Genomic DNA, 26986 nt, shown 5'->3' with positions numbered 1-26986 from the left:
AACGGTGAAGATTGCGACAGAAGCTGGGAAGGGATCAGCGGGTGGGGTGACAGGGAAGGAGAAAAATAAACAGGATGATAGGGGGGCTGTGGGTCCAGTTAAGAAAAAGGGTACGACAGAGGATCAAGGTAGATAGGAGGAGACCGACCGAATGGAACAGAGGGGAAGGATGTGTAGGGAAAAAAACCCTGCAGATGCTGGTTTAAATTGAAGGCAGACACAAAATGCTGGAGTAACTCAGCGGGTAAGGCAGCATCTCAGGAGAGAAGGAATGGGTGACGTTTCGGGTCGAGACCCTTCTTCAGACTGCTGTCAGGGGAGGGGGCGGGACAAAGATAGAATGTAGTCGGAGACTGGAAGACTAGTAGGAAAACTGGGAAGGGGGAGGGGATAGAGAGGGGAAGAAAGGATTACCTGAAGTGGGAGGTCAATGTTCATACCCGCTGAGGTGTAAACTGCCCAAGCGAAATATGAGGTGCTGTTTCTCCAATTTGCTCTGGGCCTCACTCTGACAGTGGAGGAGGCCCACGACAGAAAGGTCAGATTGAGAATTGGAGGGGGAGTTGAAGTGCTGAGCCACTGGGAGATCAGGTTGGTTGAGACGGACTGAGCGGAGGTGTTCAGCGAAACGATCGCCAAGCCTGCGCTTGGTCTCGCCGATGCAGAGAAGTTGACATCTGGAACAGCGGATACAATAGATGAGGTTGGAGGACGTGCAGGTGAACCTCTGCCTCACCTGGAAAGACTTTTTGGGTCCTTGGATGGAGTCGAGGGGGGAGGTAAAGGAACAGGTGTTGCATCTCCTGCAATTGCAGGGGAAAGTACCTGGGGAAGGGGTAGTTTGGGTGGGAAGGGATAAGTGGACCAGGGAGTTTCGTAGGGAACGGTCTCGGCAGAAAGCAGAAAGGGGTGGAGATGGGAAGATGTGGCCTGTGGTGGGATCCCGTTGGAAGTGGCGGAAATGTTGGAGGATAATTTGTTGTATGTGACGGCTGATGGGGTGGAAGGTGAAGACAAGGGGGACTATCCTTGTTACGAAGAGGGGGAGCAAGAGCGGAGCTGCGGGATATTGAGGAGACCCTAGTGAGAGCCTCATCTATAATGGAAGAGGGGAACCCCTGTTTCCTAAAGAATGAGGACATCTCTGATGTCCTAGTATGGAACACCTCATCCTGGGCGCAGATGCGGCATAGACGGAGGAGTTGGGAGTAGGGGATAGAGTTTTTCCAGGAAGCAGGGTGGGAAGAAGTGTAGTCAAGATAGCTCAGGATGCGGGTTTGGAGATTGGTGAATTCAATGTTCATGCTGTTGGCTTGGCAAAGTTGTTGCCCAGCCTGTGTTTAGTCTCTCGAATATAGAGGAGGCCACCTCAAAAGCACACAATAGGCAAGGGAGGTGTAGCTGAATCTCTGTGTTTTGGTCTCTGGATGGAGGTGAGGGAGAAAGTGTAGGAACATGTGTTGCACATACAGTTGCTGGGGAAAGAGCCTGGGCAAGAGGTGGGATGAATGAACCAGGAACCTGCGGAGGGAGTGATGTGTGTGGAAGGGGATGGGAACATATGACTGGTGATGGAGCACTTACACCTCCTCCAACCTAGTTTATTGAGTTTGCTACTCTGTTCCCATCTGCCATCACCCCTCATTTTGTTCCACCCTTCAACTTCTATTCTTATAAGATTCCAGATTAAAGACTTTTGTTCTCCACTTGTCACCTTCCAACCACTGTACCTATCTCCACTCTTTAACCACTTGACTGCCATCTGCCAATCAACCCCTCCTCACTTGTATCCACCTATCACTTGCTGGTTCTTGCCCTACCTCTTCCACCCCCCCCCCCCATACCTGTTTTTAAGCGTCTCGACCTGAGACGTTGATTGCCCATTTCCCTCCACAATTGCTGCCTGACATGCTGAGTTCCTCCAGAACCTTGTGTTTTGTTCAGATTAACACTGGATACTCTTCTATGACTTCTAGTTCATTTATATGTATTGTCTGTTGGATTGCTCCTGTTTCCTCATTTTCTCATCACTTCTAAAGGAATACCTGTTTTCACTGAAAAACAAATGCTCTTAAGATTACAGGCAAAATGTTCGTTTGACTGCAATGTTTTATTTAAGTGATGTCAGATGCATCTTCTTTATAAGATGCTTCATGATGAAGCTTTTGGTCATCTGTTGTAATAACTCCTTTTGTAGCTAATTTATCTGATATTGTTTTCGTGAATTATCTTGGGATGTTTTACTTTATTGAAGCCCCTATATAAATTTAAGCACTTGTTATGCCATTGTGAACTTAAATAATGTACTTGATTGTTCTTGTTTATTTCCCCTTCCTAGATTTGTAATTGTAAAGGTTTCTGGGAAGTGATGAATAGGAATGTGGAATCTCTGAAGAATTTAGAAAGTTTGCATAATTCACTTTACACTACTAATACTTTAGGAAGAATGAAATCAAGATTACTTTCAGAAATGGTAAGAGAAGTTTGGTGAGTATTCATAGTTTTTAATGTACCCAGGAATCAATTAAAGCCATTGGGATGGTTTGGATGTTGTTTGTTAATGACTTTTAGTTTAAATGAATTTTCCTTGAAGTATTATGTTTACATAGGGAAATAATCTTCAATTCTTTTTTACAAAAGTAGCCATGTGAGGTTAGGAGCTTGAAGGAAAATATTGGGCTCATAAAAACACTACACCCACTTCACTTGACTGCATGAGTGCAAGCACAAGAATGAGATTGGATGAAGAAAGTTGGAGTCTTGTGTGAAGCAGGAAGATTGACGTTAACCTGTTAGTCTGGCGCCAATGTGTATGTGTGGTTGTCGGGTAGGAAGTGGAGCAAGAGTAACAGTGAGGATGAGCTGCTCTTTTGGTTATCCAATATAGAAGAAAGCATTACTTTTACCCATTTTTCCAATTCTGTGGACACCCAAGTCTTGTTTAAATATAACCAATTCAATTATTTTCTTAGAAAATTAAAACATTTTCACACGTTGCTTTGTAAGCAACATGACTCCCAAGCACACATAATCAAAAATATACAATAATCAATGATACAATAAATTCATAATCAGTAATACTAAGTAACCAGACCATAATAGTGCAAAACTGAGGTACATAGATGCTGTGCAACCAAAACAAAATCTATAGTAGATCATAGTGGTCACATTAATAGAGTTTATTTATGTGTTTGAAGGACATGTCATCTACAAAGCAAAATGATTAATTTTCCTCGAAACACATTGTATCGGTTATGTTTAAACAAGGCCTGAGAAGGTATGGACAAGGTGGGCCAAGGGGCGTGTTTCCAAGCTGTATGGCTCCAGGTCAATGGAATTGGAAAAATGGGCCAAACCACTGCTTTCTTCAAGATTATTTTGGAACATACCCTATATTGGATAACCCAAAGAGCAGCTCACCTTCGCTGTTTCTCCTGCTCCATTTTCTACCAGACATTATGGTTGCTGGGAAGAAGCTGTATTTGAACCTGGAGGTCACAGTTTTGAAGCCTTCCCAATATTAGTAGTGAGATGAATTTAAGGGATTTAATTAAATCGCCCAGATTTAAAATGGGGAGATTGTTGTTTGTTTGTGCAAGAGGAAGGGATAGACAATGGCTAAACTGTAAAGTTAGTTTTTATTGGGAACATTTTAATAATAAAACATTAGCTTTTGTACATATTCCAGCTGGTTTGATATATGACATCCCTTGATTCTTACAGAAGGAATAATATCTTAAACTGGTTGATATTTTGGGGGAAATATAGGTCCATTTATTTAAGTCTATCCTAGTAAATAAAATAACTAAATTCAGATATAATTTTGCTGATATCTACTGCATGATTTAAAAACAATGTTAATCTCCAGCTATTTATTTATGGGTCTTCTCATGAGCAAGTTGTCCTTTGTCATCCTTATTGTGCTTCTAATTTATGGTACAAGTTGTGGTTTAAATTTGCTTTTTAAAAGTTTTTTTAAAATTATTTTAGAGAGTAGATTCAAGAGCCATCAGACACTTCACAAATGCACTGGAAACTGCTAAAATGTAAGTGAGGTTTTAACTTTACAACAATATTGTTGGGAAATCGATTTCCATGGTGTTCTGCTCATTTGATAATTTGATAGGAGTGCAGAAACACGGGATCTGTTCCTGTTTTCTGAGGATTTTTGCCTTTCCACTCACAACACAACAAATGAATGAGAGAATGTCCACGGTAGTTTATTTCTTAAATTATTTTTATTTTATCTTGCTGATCAGGCTATTATTTATTCAGGTCTGGTTTTATTTTGTGCAGGATTCTTTCAAAAGTGGATTCGTTGTCTCCAGGTAAGAAAAGATGGTTGGATTTGTATAGAGATGATGAACTAACTTATGGATTTGTACTGTCACATTTCTAGCATAACTTAAGTAAGCAGCAACTTTCTTTTTTGAATAGTAAAATGTGAAACTTTCAATCGTGTGAGATGTTGAGTTTATAAAATGGATATCCTGGTATTTCTTGATCAGGTTTTCAGACATTTAAAAATCTTGCCCATAGTGATATTTCAAGGGGGAATTTCTCTTTTGAATTTCCACATGTGAAGTATTTGTTTTTGGGAACACAACGAGCCTATTAAAAGAGGGGCAGGTGTTTTGCCACGAGATAAATTAATTTAGGGAAAAAAATATTTGTTTTTCCTAGATGTGCATATAACGGAATAATACCTACTAAACACTATTTTCAATGTTTTCTTTTGATAACAGGAGAGCGAGTGGTTCCTTTCTGTCAGGAAGAAGACTGCCATCAGATGGCGCTAATAGGCTTGGTAAGGAATGTAGGTGGAGGCACATTCTGAATTGTGCAGTGGAGTACTGTGTGCAAGATACATCTGGATGCACTGGGACGCATCCTCAGTGATGTGACCTGGGGTCATCGGGTGTTTCGGGTCCCACAACATCAGACCAGGCGACCCAGCCGGGGTTGATCAGGCCCCGACCTGTGTCCCAGCAGCAACTGCCCACGGAGCAGTAAAAATAAATCGAGTTTAGTTTATCATGCTTAGTTTATTCATTTTTCAGTTGCGTTTTGTTGAGAGACCCACACCAGACATGAACCTATATCAGTGCTTTCCACATATTATGCCCCACAGCATCTAGTTCAACATCAATAACTTCAGCAGTGGAAACTATTTTGAATGTCGATCAAACAGACCTCTGAAAAAGTTAGTGCATGTGATCAAGAAACTTGTTCTAATTAAGGTAGTTGAAAATGGTTTATGAAATATGAAAACATTTTCTATTTCTCTTTTCCTAGATACGTCATGTGACACAGTGTGACATTGGGCTCTCATTGAGTTATCAAGGGTCTTTTCCCCATGAACTGTTTGTTATCCCATGACAGATGTTTCAGAGTACATGAAAGCCAGACCTTGGAAACATTCCAAGAATTATTCTAAACATCTGTTCCAACTATTAACTTATTCAGCCTATGTACTAATAATCGACCACAAACTCAGTCACAAAGGTATAACTGCCACTACTTCCTCCAAACTAGAAAGCTCCTGATTGATGAGTATTTCACAGAGTGCTACCTCCAACCCAGCATTAACAAAACAGTACTTTCCAAGTCAATTCTAGCTCAGTTTATTGCCATATGCAGAGGTACGGTGAGGGTCAGGTACAATGAATATTTGCAAGAAGTGGTCCATAGTCTTCCATTGCTGAGATAGGATTAGGGTTCTGTAGGACGGTTAAAGAAACTGATAGCTGTAGAAAATTGCTGTTCCTGAACTTTGTGGTGTGGGACTTCAGACAATGGTGAGTTTCATTGTCTGTAACTCATTAACACCTAGCCACGGTCACGGTGGCACAGCGGTAGAGTTGCTGCCTTACAGCGAATGCAGCGCCGGAGACCCGGGTTTGATCTTGACTATGGGTGCTGCCTGTACGGAGTTTGTACGTTCTCCCCATGACCTGCATGGCATTTCTCCGAGATCTTCGGTTTCCTCCCACACTCCAAAGACGTACAGTTTTGTAAGTTAATTGGCTTTGGTAAATGTACAAATTGTCCCTAGTGGGTGTAGGATAGTGTTGCTGTGTGGGGATCGCTGGTCGGCATGGACCCGGTGGGCTGAAGGGCCTGTTTCCGTGCTGTATCTCTAAACCAAACTAAACACAGCTGCAATTACCTGTTTCCTTGATTATCAATACTTTTTTTGTATATCATTCATTTGTTCTATATAGCCCTATACCACTGTCTATATCTCTTGTTTCCATTTCCCCTGACTCTCAGTCAGAGGAAGGGTCTCAACCCAAAAGGCACCTATTCCTTTTCTCCAGAGATGCTGTCTGACCTGCTGATTTATATTGGACTGTTGGGCTTAAACTGTTGCTCAATAATAAAGAATTCAACTGATAAAGATTTACTTCTGATCAGATATATCCAAGGACACTGCGGGAAACTAGAGGGGAAATTGCGGGAGCCCTGGTTGAAATTTATAAGTCATCCTTAAATACAGGAGAGGTGCCAGAGGATTGGAGGTTGGCAAATGTTGTGCCTCTTTTCAAGAAGAGCTGCAGGGAAAATGCTGGGAATGATAGGCCGGTGAGCTTAACAACTGTAGTTGGTAAGTTACTAGAGAGTATTCTGAGGGATGGGATATACAGGCATTTGGATGGGCAAGGGCTGATTAGGGTCAGTCAGCATGGTTTTGTACGTGGGAGGTCGTGTCTCACAAATCTGATTTGTTTTTGAAGACGTGAGCAAAAATGTTGATGAGGATAGAGCTGTAGATGTGTACATGGATTTTAGTAAGGCGTTCGACAAGGTGCTGCATGGTAGGCTGCAATGGAAGGTTAGATCTCATGGGATCCAAGGAGAGATAGCTGAATGGATAGCAAATTGGCTCCATGGAAGGAAGCAGAGGGTGATGGTGGAAGGTTGCTTCTCAGAATGGAGGCCGTGACTAGTGGTGTGCCTCAGGGTTCGGTGCTGGGCCTGTTACTGTTTGTCATCTACATCAATGATTTGGATGAGAACATACAGGGCAAGATTAGCAAGTTTGTTGATGATACAAAAGTTCCTTCTCTCCCGAGATGCTGCCTGACCTGCTGAGTTACTCCAGCATTTTGTGAATAAATACCTTCGATTCGTACCAGCATCTGCAGTTATTTTCTTATACAAAAGTTAGTGGTTTTTCAGATAGTGAAGATGGTTGTGAACGATTGCAACAGGATCTGGATCGATTGGACAGATGGGCAGAGGAATGGTTGATGGAATTTAATACAGAGAAGTGTGAGATGTTGTATTTTGGGTCGTCAAACAAGGGCAGAACCTACACAGTAAATGGTAGGCCTCTGGGTAATGTTGTAGAGCAGAGGGATCTAGGAGTACAAGTGCATGGTTCCTTGAAGGTCGAGTCACAGGTAGATAAGGTGGTCAAGAAGGCTTTTGGCACTTTGTCCTTTATCAGTCAGAGTATTGAGTATAGAAGTTGGAAGGTCATGTTGTATGAGATGTTGGTGAGACCGCATTTAGAATATTGTGTTCAGTTCTGGGCACCGTGTTATAAGAAAGATATTGTCAAGCTTGACAGTGTTCAAAAAAGATTTACGAGGATGTTGTCAGGACTAGAAGGTGTGAGCTATAAGGAGAGGTTGAGTAGGCTGGGTCTCTATTCCATGGAGGATGAGGGGAGATCTTATAGAGGTATACAAAATCATGAGAGGAATAGATCGGGTAGGTGCACAGAGCCTTTTACCCAGAGTAGGGGAATCGAGGACATAGGTTCAAGGTGAAGGGGAAAAGATTTAATAGGAATCCGAGGAGTAACTTTTTCATACAGAGGGTGGTGGGTGTATGGAACAAGCTGCCGGAGGAGGTAGTTGAGGCTGGGACTATCCCATCATTTAAGAAACATTTGGACAGGTACATGGATAGGACAGGTTTGGAGGGTTATGGCCCAAGCGCAGGCAAGTGGGCCCAGGGTAGCTGGGACATTGTTGGCCGGTGTGGGTGAGTTGGGCCGAAGGGCCTGTTTCCACACTGTATCACTCTATGACTCTTATTAAAAATGCTTTAATTTCAGCTTCCAAATATCACATCCAGGATAAGTTGGTGCCAAGAAGCTTTGGCCCTTATCAAATATGCTTGTTAGTTTGGCTTGACTTTTGGAATCAAAAAAAAATTATGTCATGGGAGGAGGCTTTTTGGCTTGTCATGTTTGTATCTTCCAAAACATCGATCCAGGGCCAAGTAGATCATAGATTCACAAGTATGTATCCAGCTACTTTTGAAAAGTTCTGAGGCTTTCTGTATCTGTCTTCATCACCTCTTTTAACAATTAACTAAAATGCAAGCCTCTGGTGTTTGACCATTTTAGTCCTCCTCATAATTGCATATGCCTGAACAAAGTCTCACGTGACTTATTTTCTAATGAATACGTATAAGATTATTAAGGGGTTGGATACATTAGAGGCAGGAAACATGTTCCCAATGTTGGGGGAGTCCAGAAGGCATTGTACCTTTAATGTGGTGCCCAAATGTGCTTGCAGCACTCAAGAGGAGGTGTAACTAGTATTGAACAAAATTCTAGTATAACGTGCTAGCTCTTATGCCTTTTTCATTACACAATGGATCTATCTGCTACGTTTATGGATCTATAGACATAAACTCCAATGTTCCTTCACTCCATCACACCTCTTGATATCCACGCTATTATTGCGTCATGTTGTCTTAGTAATTTCCTTGTGGCATCTCTTCAAATGCATTACTTCGCACATGTCTGGTTTCCCTGTGCATTTTTTTTTGCCCAATTTACCAGGCTACCCATATCTTCTCTCATTGCCAATCATTGAGCTAATTTTTATAATATCTGCAGATTATGCCCCTTCCATTCAGGTCTTGGTTATTTGTGTGTGTGTGTGTGTGTCATGCTTAGTTTATTCATTTTTCAGTTGCGTTTTGTTGAGAGACCCACACCAGACATGAACCTATATCAGTGCTTTCCACATATTATGCCCCACAGCATCTAGTTCAACATCAATAACTTCAGCAGTGGAAACTATTTTGAATGTCGATCAAACAGACCTCTGAAAAAGTTAGTGCATGTGATCAAGAAACTTGTTCTAATTAAGGTAGTTGAAAATGGTTTATGAAATATGAAAACATTTTCTATTTCTCTTTTCCTTGATACGTCATGTGACACAGTGTGACATTGGGCTCTCATTGAGTTATCAAGGGTCTTTTCCCCATGAACTGTTTGTTATCCCATGACAGATGTTTCAGAGTACATGAAAGCCAGACCTTGGAAACATTCCAAGAATTATTCTAAACATCTGTTCCAACTATTAACTTATTCAGCCTATGTACTAATAATCGACCACAAACTCAGTCACAAAGGTATAACTGCCACTACTTCCTCCAAACTAGAAAGCTCCTGATTGATGAGTATTTCACAGAGTGCTACCTCCAACCCAGCATTAACAAAACAGTACTTTCCAAGTCAATTCTAGCTCAGTTTATTGCCATATGCAGAGGTACGGTGAGGGTCAGGTACAATGAATATTTGCAAGAAGTGGTCCATAGTCTTCCATTGCTGAGATAGGATTAGGGTTCTGTAGGACGGTTAAAGAAACTGATAGCTGTAGAAAATTGCTGTTCCTGAACTTTGTGGTGTGGGACTTCAGACAATGGTGAGTTTCATTGTCTGTAACTCATTAACACCTAGCCACGGTCACGGTGGCACAGCGGTAGAGTTGCTGCCTTACAGCGAATGCAGCGCCGGAGACCCGGGTTTGATCTTGACTATGGGTGCTGCCTGTACGGAGTTTGTACGTTCTCCCCATGACCTGCATGGCATTTCTCCGAGATCTTCGGTTTCCTCCCACACTCCAAAGACGTACAGTTTTGTAAGTTAATTGGCTTTGGTAAATGTACAAATTGTCCCTAGTGGGTGTAGGATAGTGTTGCTGTGTGGGGATCGCTGGTCGGCATGGACCCGGTGGGCTGAAGGGCCTGTTTCCGTGCTGTATCTCTAAACCAAACTAAACACAGCTGCAATTACCTGTTTCCTTGATTATCAATACTTTTTTTGTATATCATTCATTTGTTCTATATAGCCCTATACCACTGTCTATATCTCTTGTTTCCATTTCCCCTGACTCTCAGTCAGAGGAAGGGTCTCAACCCAAAAGGCACCTATTCCTTTTCTCCAGAGATGCTGTCTGACCTGCTGATTTATATTGGACTGTTGGGCTTAAACTGTTGCTCAATAATAAAGAATTCAACTGATAAAGATTTACTTCTGATCAGATATATCCAAGGACACTGCGGGAAACTAGAGGGGAAATTGCGGGAGCCCTGGTTGAAATTTATAAGTCATCCTTAAATACAGGAGAGGTGCCAGAGGATTGGAGGTTGGCAAATGTTGTGCCTCTTTTCAAGAAGAGCTGCAGGGAAAATGCTGGGAATGATAGGCCGGTGAGCTTAACAACTGTAGTTGGTAAGTTACTAGAGAGTATTCTGAGGGATGGGATATACAGGCATTTGGATGGGCAAGGGCTGATTAGGGTCAGTCAGCATGGTTTTGTACGTGGGAGGTCGTGTCTCACAAATCTGATTTGTTTTTGAAGACGTGAGCAAAAATGTTGATGAGGATAGAGCTGTAGATGTGTACATGGATTTTAGTAAGGCGTTCGACAAGGTGCTGCATGGTAGGCTGCTCTGGAAGGTTAGATCTCATGGGATCCAAGGAGAGATAGCTGAATGGATAGCAAATTGGCTCCATGGAAGGAAGCAGAGGGTGATGGTGGAAGGTTGCTTCTCAGAATGGAGGCCGTGACTAGTGGTGTGCCTCAGGGTTCGGTGCTGGGCCTGTTACTGTTTGTCATCTACATCAATGATTTGGATGAGAACATACAGGGCAAGATTAGCAAGTTTGTTGATGATACAAAAGTTCCTTCTCTCCCGAGATGCTGCCTGACCTGCTGAGTTACTCCAGCATTTTGTGAATAAATACCTTCAAGTCAAAGTCAAGTCAAAGTCAATTTTATTGTCAATCCTCAGCCAGTTTACACAGACAGAAAATCGAAATACCGTTTCCCACAATCCCGAGGAACAAAGTGCATAAAACAAAAGGCACAGCAAACAACAATCAACATAAAATATAAAATATAAAATATAGTCACTTCAAATTTTTTTTAAAAAAGTGTCTGGTGCTGGATGTGCGTGTGTGTGGGGTGTTAAAGTCCAGGTCCCATAGGGGCAGGGGAGAGAGGAGGAAGGGAGGGGAGAGAGTTCAGCATCCTGACAGCCTGGTGGAAAAAACTGTTCTTTAGTCGGGTGGTGCTTGACCTCAGGCTGCGAAACCTTCTCCCTGAAGGCAGGAGGGTGAAGAGGCTGTTGGAGGGGTGGGAGGGGTCACCCACAATGCTCAATGCTTTGCGGGTGAGGCGGGTGGTGTAAAGGACCAGGAGTGTTGGGAGTGAGGCGCCAGTGATCCTCTCAGCAGTGTTCACTATGCGCTGCAGGGTCTTACGGCTGGAGGCTGTGCAGCTTCCGGACCACACAGTGATGCAGCTGCTGAGGATGCTCTCGATGGCACCTCGGTAAAAAGTGTACATGATGGGTGTGGGGGCTCCCGCTCTCTTCAGTTTGCGGAGGAAGTAGAGGCGCTGCTGGGCTTTCTTGGCGATGGACGTGATGTTGTTGCTGCAGGAGAGATCCTCGGTGATGTTCACCCCCAGAAATTTGGTGCTGCTCACCTGCTCCACAGCAGCACCATTGATGGTCAGTGGGTGGGGGTGTTGGGTGTGCGTTCTCCTGAAGTCGACAACAATCTCCTTTGTTTTCTCCACATTCAGGAAGAGATTGTTGTCTGTGCACCACGCGGCCAGCTGGTCCACCTCCTTCCTGTAGTGGGTCTCGTCGTTGTTGCTGATGAGACCCACCACTGTTGTGTCATCCGCAAACTTGACGAAGTGGTTGGAGCTGTAGGTGGGTGTGCAGTCGTGGGTCAGCAAGGTGAAGAGCAGGGGGCTTAGCACACATCCTTGTGGGGCACCCGTACTCAGCGTGATGGTGTCCGATGTGTTGCTGCCGACCCGTACGGACTGGGGTCTGGCAGTGAGGAAGTCCAGCAGCCAGTTGCAGAGAAGGGGGCTGAGGCCCAGATTTGTTAGTTTACAAACCAGCTGCTGGGGGATGATGGTGTTAAATGCTGAGCTAAAGTCTATGAACAGCATCCTAACATATGAGTTTTTAGTGTCCAAGTGGGTGAGGGCTGGGTGTAGAGCAGAGGAGATGGCATCCTCAGTGGACCGCTTAGCTCGATATGCAAACTGAAACGGGTCCAGGGAGGGGGGGAGGTTGGATCTGATCTGCTTCATGACCAGCCTCTCGAAGCACTTCATGATGGTTGAAGTCAGCGCTACAGGGCGGTAGTCGTTGAAGCAGGATGGAGAAGACTTCTTGGGCACAGGTATGATGGTGGTTTCTTTGAAGCACAAGGGAACAACAGCCTGGCTCAGGGAGATGTTGAAGATGTCTGTGAGGACATCTGTGAGCTCAGCTGCGCAGTCTTTTAGCACATGACCAGGAATGTTGTCAGGTCCAGAAGCTTTCCGGGTGTTAATCCTTAACAGTGTGCTCCTCACGTTGGGGGGGGGAGTTGTTTTCTGCGCAGGTGTGTTGCTCTGTGCTTCAAAGCGTGCGAAGAAGCCGTTGAGGTCGTTCAAGAGAGAGGTGTCACTGTCACAGGTCTGTGGTAAGGGTTTGTAGTCCGTGATAGTCCTAATACCCTTCCACAGGCTCCGTGTGTCTCTGCTGTCACTGAAGTGGGCTGTGATGCGCCGGGTGTAGTGTTGTTTGGCTTTCCTGATGCCACTGGAAAGGTTGGCCCTGGCTGCTCTGAGACCGGCTGGATTGCCCTCTCTGAAGGCAGCGTTGCGGACCCTCAGCAGCCCATGGACCTCCCCTGTCAGCCATGGCTTCTGGTTAGCCCGGATGGTGATGGCTCTGGTGTGGGTCACATCGTCAATGCATTTGGTGATGTAGCCTGTAACTGTCTCTGTGTATTCCTGAATGTTGGTTGTGTTGTTGTATGTTGCTGCCTGCTTGAACATGTCCCAGTCTGTAGTCTCAAAGCAGTTTTGGAGTGCAGCTGTGCTGTCCTCTGACCACACACGTACCTCTTTTGAAACCGGGTTGGTGACTTTCACCCGGGGTCTGTATGCCGGTTTCAGCAGAACGGTGAGGTGATCAGAGAGGCCGATGTGGGGGAGGGGGGAAGCCTTGTATGCTCCTTTGATGGTCGTGTAGACAAGGTCCAAGGTGTTGTTTTCTCGTGTTGGGAAATCAACATGCTGGTATACTTTGGGCATGACAGTTTTTAGGTTAGCATGGTTGAAGTCCCCAGCTACGATGAGAAAGCCATCTGGGTGTGCTGTCTGCTGCTCAGAGATGGCCCGGTACAGTTCGCAGAGTGCCTCCTCTCTGTCCTTGTTGTTGGAACTGGGAGGGATGTAAACAGCGACTAACAGGATAGCTGTTAGCTCCCTCGGGAGGTAGAAAGGCCGGCACTTCACAACCATAAACTCCGCCAGCGGTGAACAGTGTTTGTAGACCAACACAGCGTCCCGACACCAAGCATCACTGATGTAAACAATCACACCGCCGCCGTGAGTCTTCCCCCCGCTAACCGTAGCTCTGTCCGATCGGTAGCATGTTAGCCGGTCGAGCTGAACAGCGGAGTCCGGGATGTTGTCATTAAGCCATGTTTCCGTAAAAACGTAAACACAGCATTCCCTCACCTCACGCTGGGTCGACCTGAGAAGTCTTATAGTGTCCATTTTATTGTCCAGTGAGCGTACATTAGCCATTAGCATGCTCGGAATAGCCGGTCTGTGTGGGCTAGCCGCTAGCCTAGCCCGGATGCCTCCGCGCTTACCCCTCTTCTGCTTCCTCTCACACCGCCTGCGGTGTCTCCTTTCCAGCCGGGGGGCAGCACTCGAGGCCAAGGTCGAGGTCAGGCAGAGTATTCTGAGGCCGCTAAGTTCCTCTGCAAGCATAGCGTCCAGTGTTGATGATGTTGTTTTCTTGTCCAGCAAGAACTCACGACTATACTGTCTACTGCTGACTGTCCAGAGTTGTTGAAGTGACAAACATGACGAACTTGATAAAACATTAAAAACACTCGAAAAATCGGGAGAGTGTGGGGCCGCTGCGTCTGCACGCGCTGCCATCTAGTGGCATTTCGATTCGTACCAGCATCTGCAGTTATTTTCTTATACAAAAGTTAGTGGTTTTTCAGATAGTGAAGATGGTTGTGAACGATTGCAACAGGATCTGGATCGATTGGACAGATGGGCAGAGGAATGGTTGATGGAATTTAATACAGAGAAGTGTGAGATGTTGTATTTTGGGTCGTCAAACAAGGGCAGAACCTACACAGTAAATGGTAGGCCTCTGGGTAATGTTGTAGAGCAGAGGGATCTAGGAGTACAAGTGCATGGTTCCTTGAAGGTCGAGTCACAGGTAGATAAGGTGGTCAAGAAGGCTTTTGGCACTTTGTCCTTTATCAGTCAGAGTATTGAGTATAGAAGTTGGAAGGTCATGTTGTATGAGATGTTGGTGAGACCGCATTTAGAATATTGTGTTCAGTTCTGGGCACCGTGTTATAAGAAAGATATTGTCAAGCTTGACAGTGTTCAAAAAAGATTTACGAGGATGTTGTCAGGACTAGAAGGTGTGAGCTATAAGGAGAGGTTGAGTAGGCTGGGTCTCTATTCCATGGAGGATGAGGGGAGATCTTATAGAGGTATACAAAATCATGAGAGGAATAGATCGGGTAGGTGCACAGAGCCTTTTACCCAGAGTAGGGGAATCGAGGACATAGGTTCAAGGTGAAGGGGAAAAGATTTAATAGGAATCCGAGGAGTAACTTTTTCATACAGAGGGTGGTGGGTGTATGGAACAAGCTGCCGGAGGAGGTAGTTGAGGCTGGGACTATCCCATCATTTAAGAAACATTTGGACAGGTACATGGATAGGACAGGTTTGGAGGGTTATGGCCCAAGCGCAGGCAAGTGGGCCCAGGGTAGCTGGGACATTGTTGGCCGGTGTGGGTGAGTTGGGCCGAAGGGCCTGTTTCCACACTGTATCACTCTATGACTCTTATTAAAAATGCTTTAATTTCAGCTTCCAAATATCACATCCAGGATAAGTTGGTGCCAAGAAGCTTTGGCCCTTATCAAATATGCTTGTTAGTTTGGCTTGACTTTTGGAATCAAAAAAAAATTATGTCATGGGAGGAGGCTTTTTGGCTTGTCATGTTTGTATCTTCCAAAACATCGATCCAGGGCCAAGTAGATCATAGATTCACAAGTATGTATCCAGCTACTTTTGAAAAGTTCTGAGGCTTTCTGTATCTGTCTTCATCACCTCTTTTAACAATTAACTAAAATGCAAGCCTCTGGTGTTTGACCATTTTAGCCCTCCTCATAATTGCATATGCCTGAACAAAGTCTCACGTGACTTATTTTCTAATGAATACGTATAAGATTATTAAGGGGTTGGATACGTTAGAGGCAGGAAACATGTTCCCAATGTTGGGGGAGTCCAGAAGGCATTGTACCTTTAATGTGGTGCCCAAATGTGCTTGCAGCACTCAAGAGGAGGTGTAACTAGTATTGAACAAAATTCTAGTATAACGTGCTAGCTCTTATGCCTTTTTCATTACACAATGGATCTATCTGCTACGTTTATGGATCTATAGACATAAACTCCAATGTTCCTTCACTCCATCACACCTCTTGATATCCACGCTATTATTGCGTCATGTTGTCTTAGTAATTTCCTTGTGGCATCTCTTCAAATGCATTACTTTGCACATGTCTGGTTTCCCTGTGCATTTTTTTTGCCCAATTTACCAGGCTACCCATATCTTCTCTCATTGCCAATCATTCAGCTAATTTTTATAATATCTGCAGATTATGCCCCTTCCATTCAGGTCTTGGTTATTAATGTGTGTGTGTGTGTGTGTGTGCGTGTGTGCGTGTGTGCGTGTGTGCGTGCGTGCGTGCGTGCGTGCGTGCGTGCTGCATTGGTAAGTATTTTTCAACAAAATACATTAGAGGAATACCATATAGTTCTAGCCATGACAAATTGGCAAATTAAGTTGGTATGGAAGTGCCTGGTATTATTTATATGAACCGTACTATTGAAGCTTGGCATTGAACTCTTCATTGTGTTGGTTGTGATATATTAAATATTTAATTGCACTCTTACTGTGTTGGGTGGATGTTGAAAAGATAATGCAAAATAATGATGATAAATATCTTTATTCCTATAGATGAGTGAAAAGCTGAAAGAACATATACTGAAACATGCTCATTCTCTCGGAAAGAAGAAGATTGACGTGATTGTGAACAACTATGTTGCAAATTTGGTTTGTGATGCTTTCTTTTAATTTTAGTAAGACAGTGATATAAAAGCAAAATAACTGTAGATGCTGGAAAACTGGGGGAAAAATAATCAAAATGTTAGAGGTACTCAGCAGATCAGGAAGCTTCTTTGGAGAGTAAACTCATTTAAATAGAAAGTTTCAGTTATGATTCACTTATGTTACAGTTAAGTATATTAGCACAGAAGCTGATTTCTATTTCAGAGCTGAAAGCTAGAATGAGGAAATAGTGCAAAAAGTATTTGTTTGATAAATTCTTTGATCCAAGTTATTGCTTCCCCAGGAGTGTAATAGTATTGTGAGGGTCAGCAATTTAATTCTTAGACTCAGCTTTTGGTTCTCTGCCCAAACTTCTTTCATGTGGTTCAGTATAAATTTTAATTTAACAAGGAAGGTTCCTTTCAGCTCTCATCAACCTTGCTTACTTCTTCAAAAAGTGATTTGGTCTTTGTGCTATTTGTGTGATTCCAAATCCTACACTGCACTAGCACAAAACAACAGAGGGAGAATAGTGAGAGAGTGGCATTTAAGAGCTTTCAAACAGGCACATGGATATGCATGGAATGGATAGAAATGTATTTTGTGCAGACAGAGAACATTAATTAAACTTGGAATCGTGATCAGCACAGACATTGAGGGCCACATGGCTTGTTCCTGTGATGTACTGTACTATGTTTGATGACTCGCTGATTTTCAGACGAAGCTTGGAGGAGCACTTCTTCGAAGTAAAAATGCCTGGAAAATAATTTGCAGTGGAGTAGGTGTGTGGAGACACAAGCGACTGCTGATGCTGGAATCTGAAGCAGGACTGATTCAGCGTTTTGACTGCAAATGTCAACCATGCCTTTACTCCACAGATGAAGCTTGGTCTACTCAGTTCCTACAGCCGTTCCAACTTCCAGCATCAGGAGTGTCTTGTGTCTGTACCAGTGTTGTAAAAAAAAAAAAAATCACAGGAATCTAAAACTTGTTTATGTCAATACGTTGAAAAATGTTTTAATAAATTGCCCTTTCTTTTAGCTTGAATGCATATGGAAACTTGTGGACACAATATGGAAAAATTATGGGCTCAATCCCCACAACCTGTGCTTGTAAGTGAAGATCCTGTTAAAGTAGGATAATTTACATCATCACTTACATATTCATTTTAATAATTAACAATTGTGGGGAAACAGTTGGATGTCATAGTTCTTGTATAGTTATAATTTAGTATTCTTTAAAAAGTGGAATTTTAAACGAGATACTAAAATAGAACACTGGTATGCTTACCTGTGTATCATTAAATTTCCCCACTGTAACTCCATGTGAATGCAGAATATTTAATGTTGAAAGGCAGAGAAAGTAAGATTACTCATGTGGAAGTCAGCAAAAATTAATAATTATTCTGAGTTTTGATAATTTTCTAATATCAGTTGATTAGCTAATCAGTAAAATATTAGCACTGTTCTATTAATAGTCATATTATCCACTAATTTTGGGTTAATTTTTATTTTGTGGGAGAAAAGGGTTGGTAATTTATAGCAAAGGAACAGAACTGGATAGGTTGATGACGGGATGACAACTGGACTGCAGTGTAGAGTTTTGATCTTTATTTAAAGAGGGATGCACTTAGATTGGCAACAGTTTAGATAAAGTTCACTGGAATGGATTCATGGGACTTGAGGATTGCTTCAGGCAAGTTTGAACAGTTTGGACCCACAAGCATTGTATTTTAGAAGAATGAGAATTGATCTTATTGAAAAATTAGATAGATGCTGAGAAGATATTCCCTTTTGTGGGGCACTGTAGAACTCAGTGGCACAGCTGGCTTTACCTGGTTTCAATTGTGACTTCTGGTACTGTCTGTGTGGAGGTTGTATTTTCTTGCCATGGTCATCTGGGTTCCTCCTACATACAAAAGATACATAGCTTGATGAATTCACTGTAAATTGCTCCAAGTGTACAGATGAGTGGTAGATTGTACGGGAAGTTGGGAATGTGGGAAGAATATTTTTAAGATGTGGCATTCATTTAAAGGGCTGGGTTCTGTACTGTAGAATCTTGTTAAGGGGGATTTTCTTCTTGAAATTCTCTATCTTATGGAGGCCGAATTGTATATATTGAACACCAAGTTGGATTGATGTGTAAGGGAGACGAGGATTTTGGGGAACAGGCAGGAAAATGGAGCTGAGGCCAAGATCCAATCAGCCAAGAACTTATTGAATGAACCAGGTCCAAAGGGCCACCTTCTGGTCCTTTATATGAAACTTGGAAGTTGGTCTTTCCACAATAAAATTACTTCTGCAACAAAAAACAATGGAGATAGAATTTAATATGAGGACTATTTTTGTGCAAATTGAATCACTTTCTGGGGCTGAACTCTAGTAGGGCTGCCCAGAGATGATTCTAGATCAGCTGCCCATTAAGCATGTCTGGTTTTAGCTTTTCATCAAAAGCTGTGTGGCGTGTACAATGGGCAGGCAATGTGCCACTATGCATTTGCTGACCCTGCAAAGCCTCCTGGACACCAAGCCTTCAAGGTCGGGTCAGGAACCCTGCACTTACAAACTGGGACTTGAAAATGGCACCAAAACTGGTGACTCTGTATACTGTCTCAGTGTACCACTGCTATACACTTGTATCTGAGATGCTTATCTAATATGTTTCTAAGTGCCTGTGTATAGTGATACTTGTACTGAACTGTATACAAAAAATGAATTTCACTGTACCTCAGTACATGTGGCAAATAAAGTGCCATTTAACCATTGCCAAAGATGAACCTTTCTTCACTGTTGTTTGAATCTTGTAATGTATATATTTAACTCTTACTCTGTAGGTCCAACAGAGAGGAAGTAAATTCTGCAGAATTTGTAGTGTTCCATATGATGATTTGGGTTTTGCAAGCTGTTGAAGGGCTGTCTCTGCCTCTTCCACCAGGTAACATATTGATTGATAAGCAGAGTTCTCTGCCAAGTTTAGAAAGACTATGTAGTTTGAAAGAAATCCAGGCAGGAGGCAGTTGATAAATAAAATGGGTTGCAGATATCATTATCTTTTTTTCAGAATTATATTGTGCTCTTGAGGAATATGGCAAATTTTATTTACTGTAAACTATCTGTTATCATATCATATCATATCTATACAGCCGGAAACAGGCCTTTTTGGCCCTCCAAGTCCGTGCCGCCCAGCGATCCCCGTACATTAACACTATCCTACACCCACTAGGGACATTTTTTACATTTACCCAGCCAATTAACCTACATACTTGTACGTCTTTGTCGCAATGTCATTAAAGCCTGCTGGTAAATGATGAGTGGAGTCATGCAAAACACTCTATAGTGGGCGGTCCAGCAGTAGAGCAAATGGTCAGATGCTCGTGCTTCTGACTTTCAACTCATTTCTGACTTTCATGATGCAAGGCACGTGCAAACGTCGGAAACAAGTTGACCCACACGGAGGATATCGCCAGCAGATCTGTACAGTTTGATGTCTCTACCATTTTCCACTATCTCATTATAATCTTGTCTACCTCTATCCCTAAGAAACTGTTTTCTTTCGCTCATCCTCTTCCTGTTTTACATACTGGAAAAAAACTTCAATTTGTTTTTATATTTCTTGCTAGTTTGCTGTTCATATTTGTAGAAAGTGACTCACTTCTCAAAACTCAAAATCCTTGCCACCATGTCTAGAAATTACAAATCAGTAGTTTGATAGAATATTCTCTCACTTGTCAGAATACAGCTTATTAAATACTCGGGAACTTGAAAGCATTCAGGTCATTGTAGCCCACATGATCAGAAAGACACTCGCTATCCTAAACACAAATCCATCTGCCACCAGTGCACTGTGACCTCCATACATGCTGACTTTAAAATGTAGTACAGCAGCTCGACAAAGCTTCTGTAAAAGCTATTTCAAATCCTTTAACTTCCACCAGCCGACGGTGCAATAACACCAGGTGTGTGGGAATGTCACCACCTCCAGGATTCCCTCCAACTCACACACCATCCTGAGATGGAAAAAATCCTCAGTTCTTTCATCGTTGTTGGGTATAATTCCTCAGAAATGCTCTGCGTATATTTGGCATACAAATTGTAGTGGTTTATTATGTCAACTTGCACCACCTTGGGGCAGTTGTGGTGGGCAATAAATCCTTGCAAGTGCCCTTTCCCATTTCAAAAAGTAATTCTAATATATTTGGCAACATCAAAAAATTGCTAGTTTTAATGCTTAAGTTAATGTCTTGTTAATCTTGTTTTTGCCACTCTAAGTGGAGCTTTCATTTGTCAAGGATAAGTGCATTTATTGAGAATTATGAATTATTTCTGCACTATGAATAATTTAAAGGGCTTTATTTGATGCAAATGTGGATACCTTTTTCTCTTTGGTTTCCGTCAATGTTAAAATGTTCCCCTTTGTCTTATTACAGGTTATCACACAATTCACATACTCCTTGGTGCACGATGCCTTCCTTTACATTCCCTACTGCATTATATCGATCTTGGCTTGTTGCATCCAACAGAGCAGTTTGTTACCAGGTTAATTGAAGGTGAAAATTGGAATTTCCATGTGGCTAAATAAATGACGTTGGAAGGACACTGTTTTGTAACTATGTTTAAAAAGACATTCCTTCCATGTGTTGGCAAGCTCTAATTAATGCCATGCTGTGTTGATTAATATTCAGCCTCAACTGTTTATGGGCCATATTAACAATGGGTAAAAAGGAACAATGTATTTTGGCCATATTTGATGCTAAGGCATAGTAAGGTGGAAAAGGAACTTGTGACTGGAACTCAGATAGGTACACAAGTGAACAAAAATATGGCAGATGGCTATAATATTGCAAAATGTAACATTTACCACCTTGATAAGAATAGAAAACCAGAAAGGACAGTGATGAGATGACAGTGCAATATATAGTCCTGGCCTCTTCATGTAAGACAGGATACACTTGCATAAGCAGTTTAGAGAAGGTTCATTCAGCTGACTGCTCTAAGACAGATGTTGTCTTACGAGGAAAGGTTACCCATATTGGGCATATACACTTTGGAGTTCAGAAGAATTGGAGGTGATCTTATTGAAACAATGCAAGATTCTGAGGCAGCTTAACAGGGTAGATGCAGTGAGATTGTTGTCCAGGTGGGACAGTCTAGAAAGGAGACAAACTTCTCATTAGGGTCATGAATTTTCTACTTTAGCGAGTTATGGAGTCTGAATCATTGAATGTATTTAAGGCTGAGATAGATAGATTTTGGGTCTTTAGGGGAATTGAGGCTAAGATCAGATCAACTATAATCTTATGGAATGTTGGAGGAGGCAAAAGGGTGATTTGATTGATCCCTGCTTATTTAGGGATGAATTGTCAAATATTGCCAAGAATCCCAATGTTCAGGTGATATCTGATATTTGTTGTTGCTTGCATATAAATTTTTACTATGTTCTTCTAAACTGTTCTTTATCACGTCTACATTTGGTCTTTGGTGCTCACTAAAAATGAATCATTTACTTTTTAAAATCTTTTTATATGTGCAATTTAAGTTATTGTTTAGTTGGATTGTTATATTGTTATTCATCTGCCACTATTATGTACAATACAATGCGTATAGATAGTACTACTCAGGAGGAGGCTATTTGGGCCATTGAGTCCCCTTCAAATTCCCCAATCTTTCCCTAAATTATCACACTTATTTTTCTACTACCTAAATCACCATCTATTACTATATCTAGATTGTGATACCTCAACATTTTGTCCACTGTACTGCAAAAGGGATTGGTCTGTTTAAAAAATATTCTATTTCCTTGTGCATGTTCAGCTTCATTGTGCACTTTATGTGGGTGGGAGTAACGGTGACTCTCTTGAGGTAGTATGGTTGCCTCCCTGGGGATTGTGGCATTGTTTACAGTAACTGTGGCTATCTTGGGTTCTAAACCACAGTGAGCCGTCGGTTCCCACTGGAAACTTCTCTCCAAAAACGTAATCTCGCCTGTAAAGAAAATTACACAATTGGCTTGCACTGCAACTCCTTGAATAACAGGAAGATATTTTAAAGACATTGCATTTCTTGAAAATGGGAACTGTTCATCTGTTTCTTAATAGTGAAACTCATTGTCTTTCTTTAAGAAAGTATTACAATTTGGAATTGTCTTTGATCAAATATGTATTTTCTTGCTTTCAGAACTTGATAATTCTGAAACAAATGAAAGATTCAAATTGAGTATTATGGCAAGAATTTCAGAGGTGGGTCCCAAAGATGTATTCCCTTTACCGTTTTCTTCCTGACTCTTCTCAATGGTTGGGATTTTCAAATATTTCATAAACATTGAATAAAAAGACTAATCAGTCTGTAAAGCACAATCTTATTACAACCAAATCTGTTTTAGCTGTAATATATGTACTTTAAAAAAAATACACCTTCTGCGAATCATCCTTGTTGACATGGCTATATGTGAGAGTGGATTATGTAGTCATACTCCACAAATTGTTGGACAGGTGTGCAAGTACCTATCAGAACAAAGAGATTGTTCTGTTAACAGTTGTTAAAACCACAATGAGAAGATACTAGGACCAATTTGGAAAGTCTGATTCTTTACTGTTTGCAATTTTTTTGGATGCTTTGTTGAAGTGTTACAAAAGCTTTGGTTTGATGCTCGTTTTTGAGTTAGTAATGTGTTCTCTTTTATAGATTATTGAACAGAAAATCTGTTGTCTCTGGGATCATCCTATCAGTACATCACATGTAGCTCGGAACTACGTGGAAATACTCCTGAAAAAACGTTCCACCCAGCAGGTGAGTGGTAAAGCCCATCAAAAGAGTAAGATCAGACAGATTATTATCTTGCTTAATAAACCCCCAGCCTTCAGCCTCACCACTATCCTTGAATTCCCCTAACCACTTTTTTCCCACTAAAGCGACTTTCTCCAGTTCTTCTATTTCACCAGTCCTTGGGTTTCTCAACATATCTAGAATGTTATTTACGTTCTGCTTTGTGAAGCGAGATCCAAGAATGTGTTCAATTGGACTGTCATTTCTATCTTCCCAATTATAACTCATTGTGCCTGACAAGCCAAACAAAATTTCCTTAATTAAGAGTCAAGAGTATTTTATTGTCATATCTCCTGAAATGGAACGACGTAATTCTTTCTCACTTGCAGCAGCAAGACTTACAGATGATTTTGTTTTATGAACTTGCATTTACTAAGACAAAACAGTGATTCTTCTATGACTGTTTATCAGTTAGGACTGAGGCATTAGTAAACTGAGGACTGAGTAAATAAAAATAAAAAATTGTGCGGAAAAAAAAAGAAGTCAGGGAACATTTGTGGAGAAAGAGGCAGACTTCATGGGCATGATTGCTGACAACTTTGATTTGGATTTGTGGGTTTAGGGCCATTTAAAATGAAACGTGTAAATGAATTATGTGCAATGTAGTGTGAGGTATGTAGTCTGGGACTTGTTGGCAAATTCCGAGGGTCGAGGATACTGGGAGCAGCCTTCCAGTGGAAGTGTTTTAAGTTTTCTTAAAACACAAAGTTAATTAATTCCATAATTATAGGTGACACAGATTTATTTTGAATTTACGTTAGTAGAAATACAAAGCCTTTCTTTGATTAATATGTTTGCAATTTGTTGTGTAGATTAGAAACTTTCAGTTCTTTAGAATGAACAGTTAGATGGAACCCATCAGCAATAAAGCAAACCAGACATCAGAAGTGAAAGATGCCAGAGTAGTAAAGTTTTCCTGCCTGCAGCCAAGTTCAAGTAGACATAGAATATTGTTTATTTTCAATGAAATACAGTAATGTGTCAAGAGAAAGATATTTGGAAACCATTAACATTTGAAATGACCTGGTCTCAACCCTGACACCCCAAACAACTTCAGACCAATCTCCAACCTACCATTTCTGTCCAAAGTTTTGGAACGTGCTGTAGCTTCCCAACTCAAATACCACCTCTCTACCAATAACCTGTATGAAACTTTTCAATCCGGATTCCGCTCCAACCACTGTACTGAAACTGCGTTCCTCAAAATCACAAACGACCTTTTCCTCTCCGACGCTGGCAACCTCAACATCCTCATCCTACTTGACCTCAGCGCCGCCTTTGACACCATAAATCACTCCATTCTCCTCACCCGACTTGAAACCTCCTTTAACATCACCGGCACAGCCCTATCCTGGTTCAAATCTTACCTCTCTGACAGGCACCAGTTCATCTCCATTAACAACTGTAAATCCCCCACCGCTCCCCTCCCCCAAGGTGTCCCCCAAGGCTCAGTCCTTGGCCCCCTCCTCTTCATCCTCTACCTGATCCCCCTTGGTCAATTAATCCGCCGTCATGGTCTCAACTTCCACTGCTTCGCCGATGATATCCAGCTCCTCATCTCCACCAAGTCAATCTCCACCACCACACACTCTACACTGACAAACTGCATCTCTGAAATAAAATCTTGGCTTCAATCAAATTTCCTCAAACTCAACTGCAACAAATCTGAAATCATCATCATTGGTCCAAAAACGCTCACCAAATCCACCCAAAACTTCATCCTCAATATTGATGGTCTCCCAGTATCCACCTCCCCTCACATCCGGAATCTTGGAATCATCTTTGATCAAACCCTCTCCTTCGACAAACACATCAAACACATCACAAAGACAGCCTTCTTCCACCTCAAAAACATTGCCCGTCTCCGTCCATCCCTCTCCTTCACAGCTGCAGAAACCCTCATCCACGCCTTCATCACCTCCCGTCTGGACTACTGCAACAGCCTCCTCTATGGCTCATCCTCAAAAATCATCAGTAAACATCAATACATTCAAAACTCCGCTGCCCGTCTACTCACCCACTCCCCGATCCGTGACCATATCACCCCCGTCCTTTACAAACTCCACTGGCTCCCCATCCCCCAGAGAATCCAATACAAAATCCTCCTCATGACCTACAAAGCCCTCCATAACCTGGCCCCATCCTACCTGACTGACCTCCTCCACAGGCACACTCCCACCTGCACCCTCCGCTCTGCTGCTGCCAATCTCCTGTCCCCCCCCCATCCGGACCAAACTCAGATCCTGGGGGGACGGGGCTTTCTCCATCGCTGCTCCCACCCTATGGAACTCACTACCCCAAACCGTCAGAGACTCCTCCTCACTCACCACATTCAAAACATCACTGAAGTCTCACCTCTTCAGCACTGCCTTCATCCACTGAAGGTCACCTCACCTTCTGTCTCCTTTCTCTGTTCGTTTACTTATTTATCTATTTATTCACTTCTCTATGTTCTAGAAATCCCTGTAAAGCGTCTTTGAGTGTTTGAAAAGCGCTATATAAATGTAATGCATTATTATTATTATTATTATAGCTGAACAATAATTACGTTACAATTAAAGTACCGTTTTTGCAGGCCAAACTAGTGATTATTGTATTTTCATTTTGTAGAAATCAAGACGTTCGTTCATATGGGAATGGGCTCCATTTGAGACTGAATTTCTACCGCTGACTTACCTTGCAAGAATCTTAACAGAAGTGGAACACCAAGGCAAGTAAAACTGTTTGTCTTTGGTCAGTTTTTGTCTTCTGATGTTTAAGAATGAAAGCAATTTAGTTTAAAGAAAGACATGGACATTTGGCTAATAACTAGTTTGCAAAACAGATGAGCAAATATAAATGTTTCTCTGATTTGCATTACGATTTAATCCAATCTCAATTTTTGGAGTTGTAATGATAATGACAATGACCCATCATTAGACTATGAAATGGGTAGCAACTTTAGGAATTTCTTCAGTTGTCATTCATCGTGAAGCTTTCAACACATAGATCACTGGATTTTTTTGGGCCAGCCCCATTGCTTTTCTTCTGACTGCAAATTCTAGGCCATAAAGTTCCTATGAATTGGTTTATTTTCTTTTCTTTGGTGCTAGTTGAGGTAAATATACAGAGTAGAACATCGGAAATTGGTGCTGTTACAATAAAACCAAGATATGATTAATTTTACTGTTGACGTCAACAATGCAACAGTATTTTAGTACTTTGTTTAAGTTTCCCCAGATAGTATATATCCCAAACTTCGGAGTAATAGTTGCACACTGTTAATTAAATATTTGAGATCTAAACATTTCAGAGTTTTGTAAATAATAAATGTATCTTGATGCATTATCCGTGTGTTCTAAATATATGAAGAGTAACGAAAATTAGTATATTACTTATAACATGACAGCGTAGGAACATGCCCTTCGACATGCCATGTCTGTGCCGACCATGATTGCAATCAAAACTAGTAACAATTTGCCTGTATGTGGTCCATATCATTCTATATCTTGCCTGCTGATATTTTTGTCTAAACACCTCAACTGTTGCTATCGTATCTGCTTCCACCACCTTCCCTAGTAGTGTGGACCAGGTACCTTGCACACAGTGTGGAAAAAAAACTGTCTTGCAAATCTCCGTAACTTTTTTTCCTCTCATCATAAATCTATGCCCTCAGGTATTCAACATTTCTACCCTGGGCGAAAGATTCTGACTGTCCATCCTACCTGGCCCTCTCAATTTTTATAAACTTCTCGCAGATCTCC

At 42.0% G+C, this 26986-nt stretch overlaps 1 protein-coding gene across 1 annotated transcript in view; it reads left to right on the top strand.

The window, feature by feature from the left end:
• The window catches only part of gsap (gamma-secretase activating protein), a 71508-nt gene that overhangs the window by 37516 nt on the left and 7006 nt on the right, over positions 1-26986 (top strand). The window contains exons 20-30 of the mRNA XM_078419718.1: positions 2339-2473; positions 3991-4046; positions 4297-4328; positions 4746-4807; positions 16330-16425; positions 17461-17531; positions 19256-19356; positions 20849-20968; positions 22596-22657; positions 23103-23207; positions 25854-25953. Coding sequence (XP_078275844.1) covers positions 2339-2473; positions 3991-4046; positions 4297-4328; positions 4746-4807; positions 16330-16425; positions 17461-17531; positions 19256-19356; positions 20849-20968; positions 22596-22657; positions 23103-23207; positions 25854-25953 — 940 coding nt within the window. The remainder of the gene's footprint in view (positions 1-2338; positions 2474-3990; positions 4047-4296; positions 4329-4745; positions 4808-16329; positions 16426-17460; positions 17532-19255; positions 19357-20848; positions 20969-22595; positions 22658-23102; positions 23208-25853; positions 25954-26986) is intronic.

This window comes from Rhinoraja longicauda, chromosome 23 (assembly GCF_053455715.1).
Source record: "Rhinoraja longicauda isolate Sanriku21f chromosome 23, sRhiLon1.1, whole genome shotgun sequence".
NCBI classification, from domain to species: Eukaryota; Metazoa; Chordata; class Chondrichthyes; order Rajiformes; family Arhynchobatidae; genus Rhinoraja; species Rhinoraja longicauda.
This window is presented reverse-complemented; position numbering and strand designations above follow the sequence as displayed.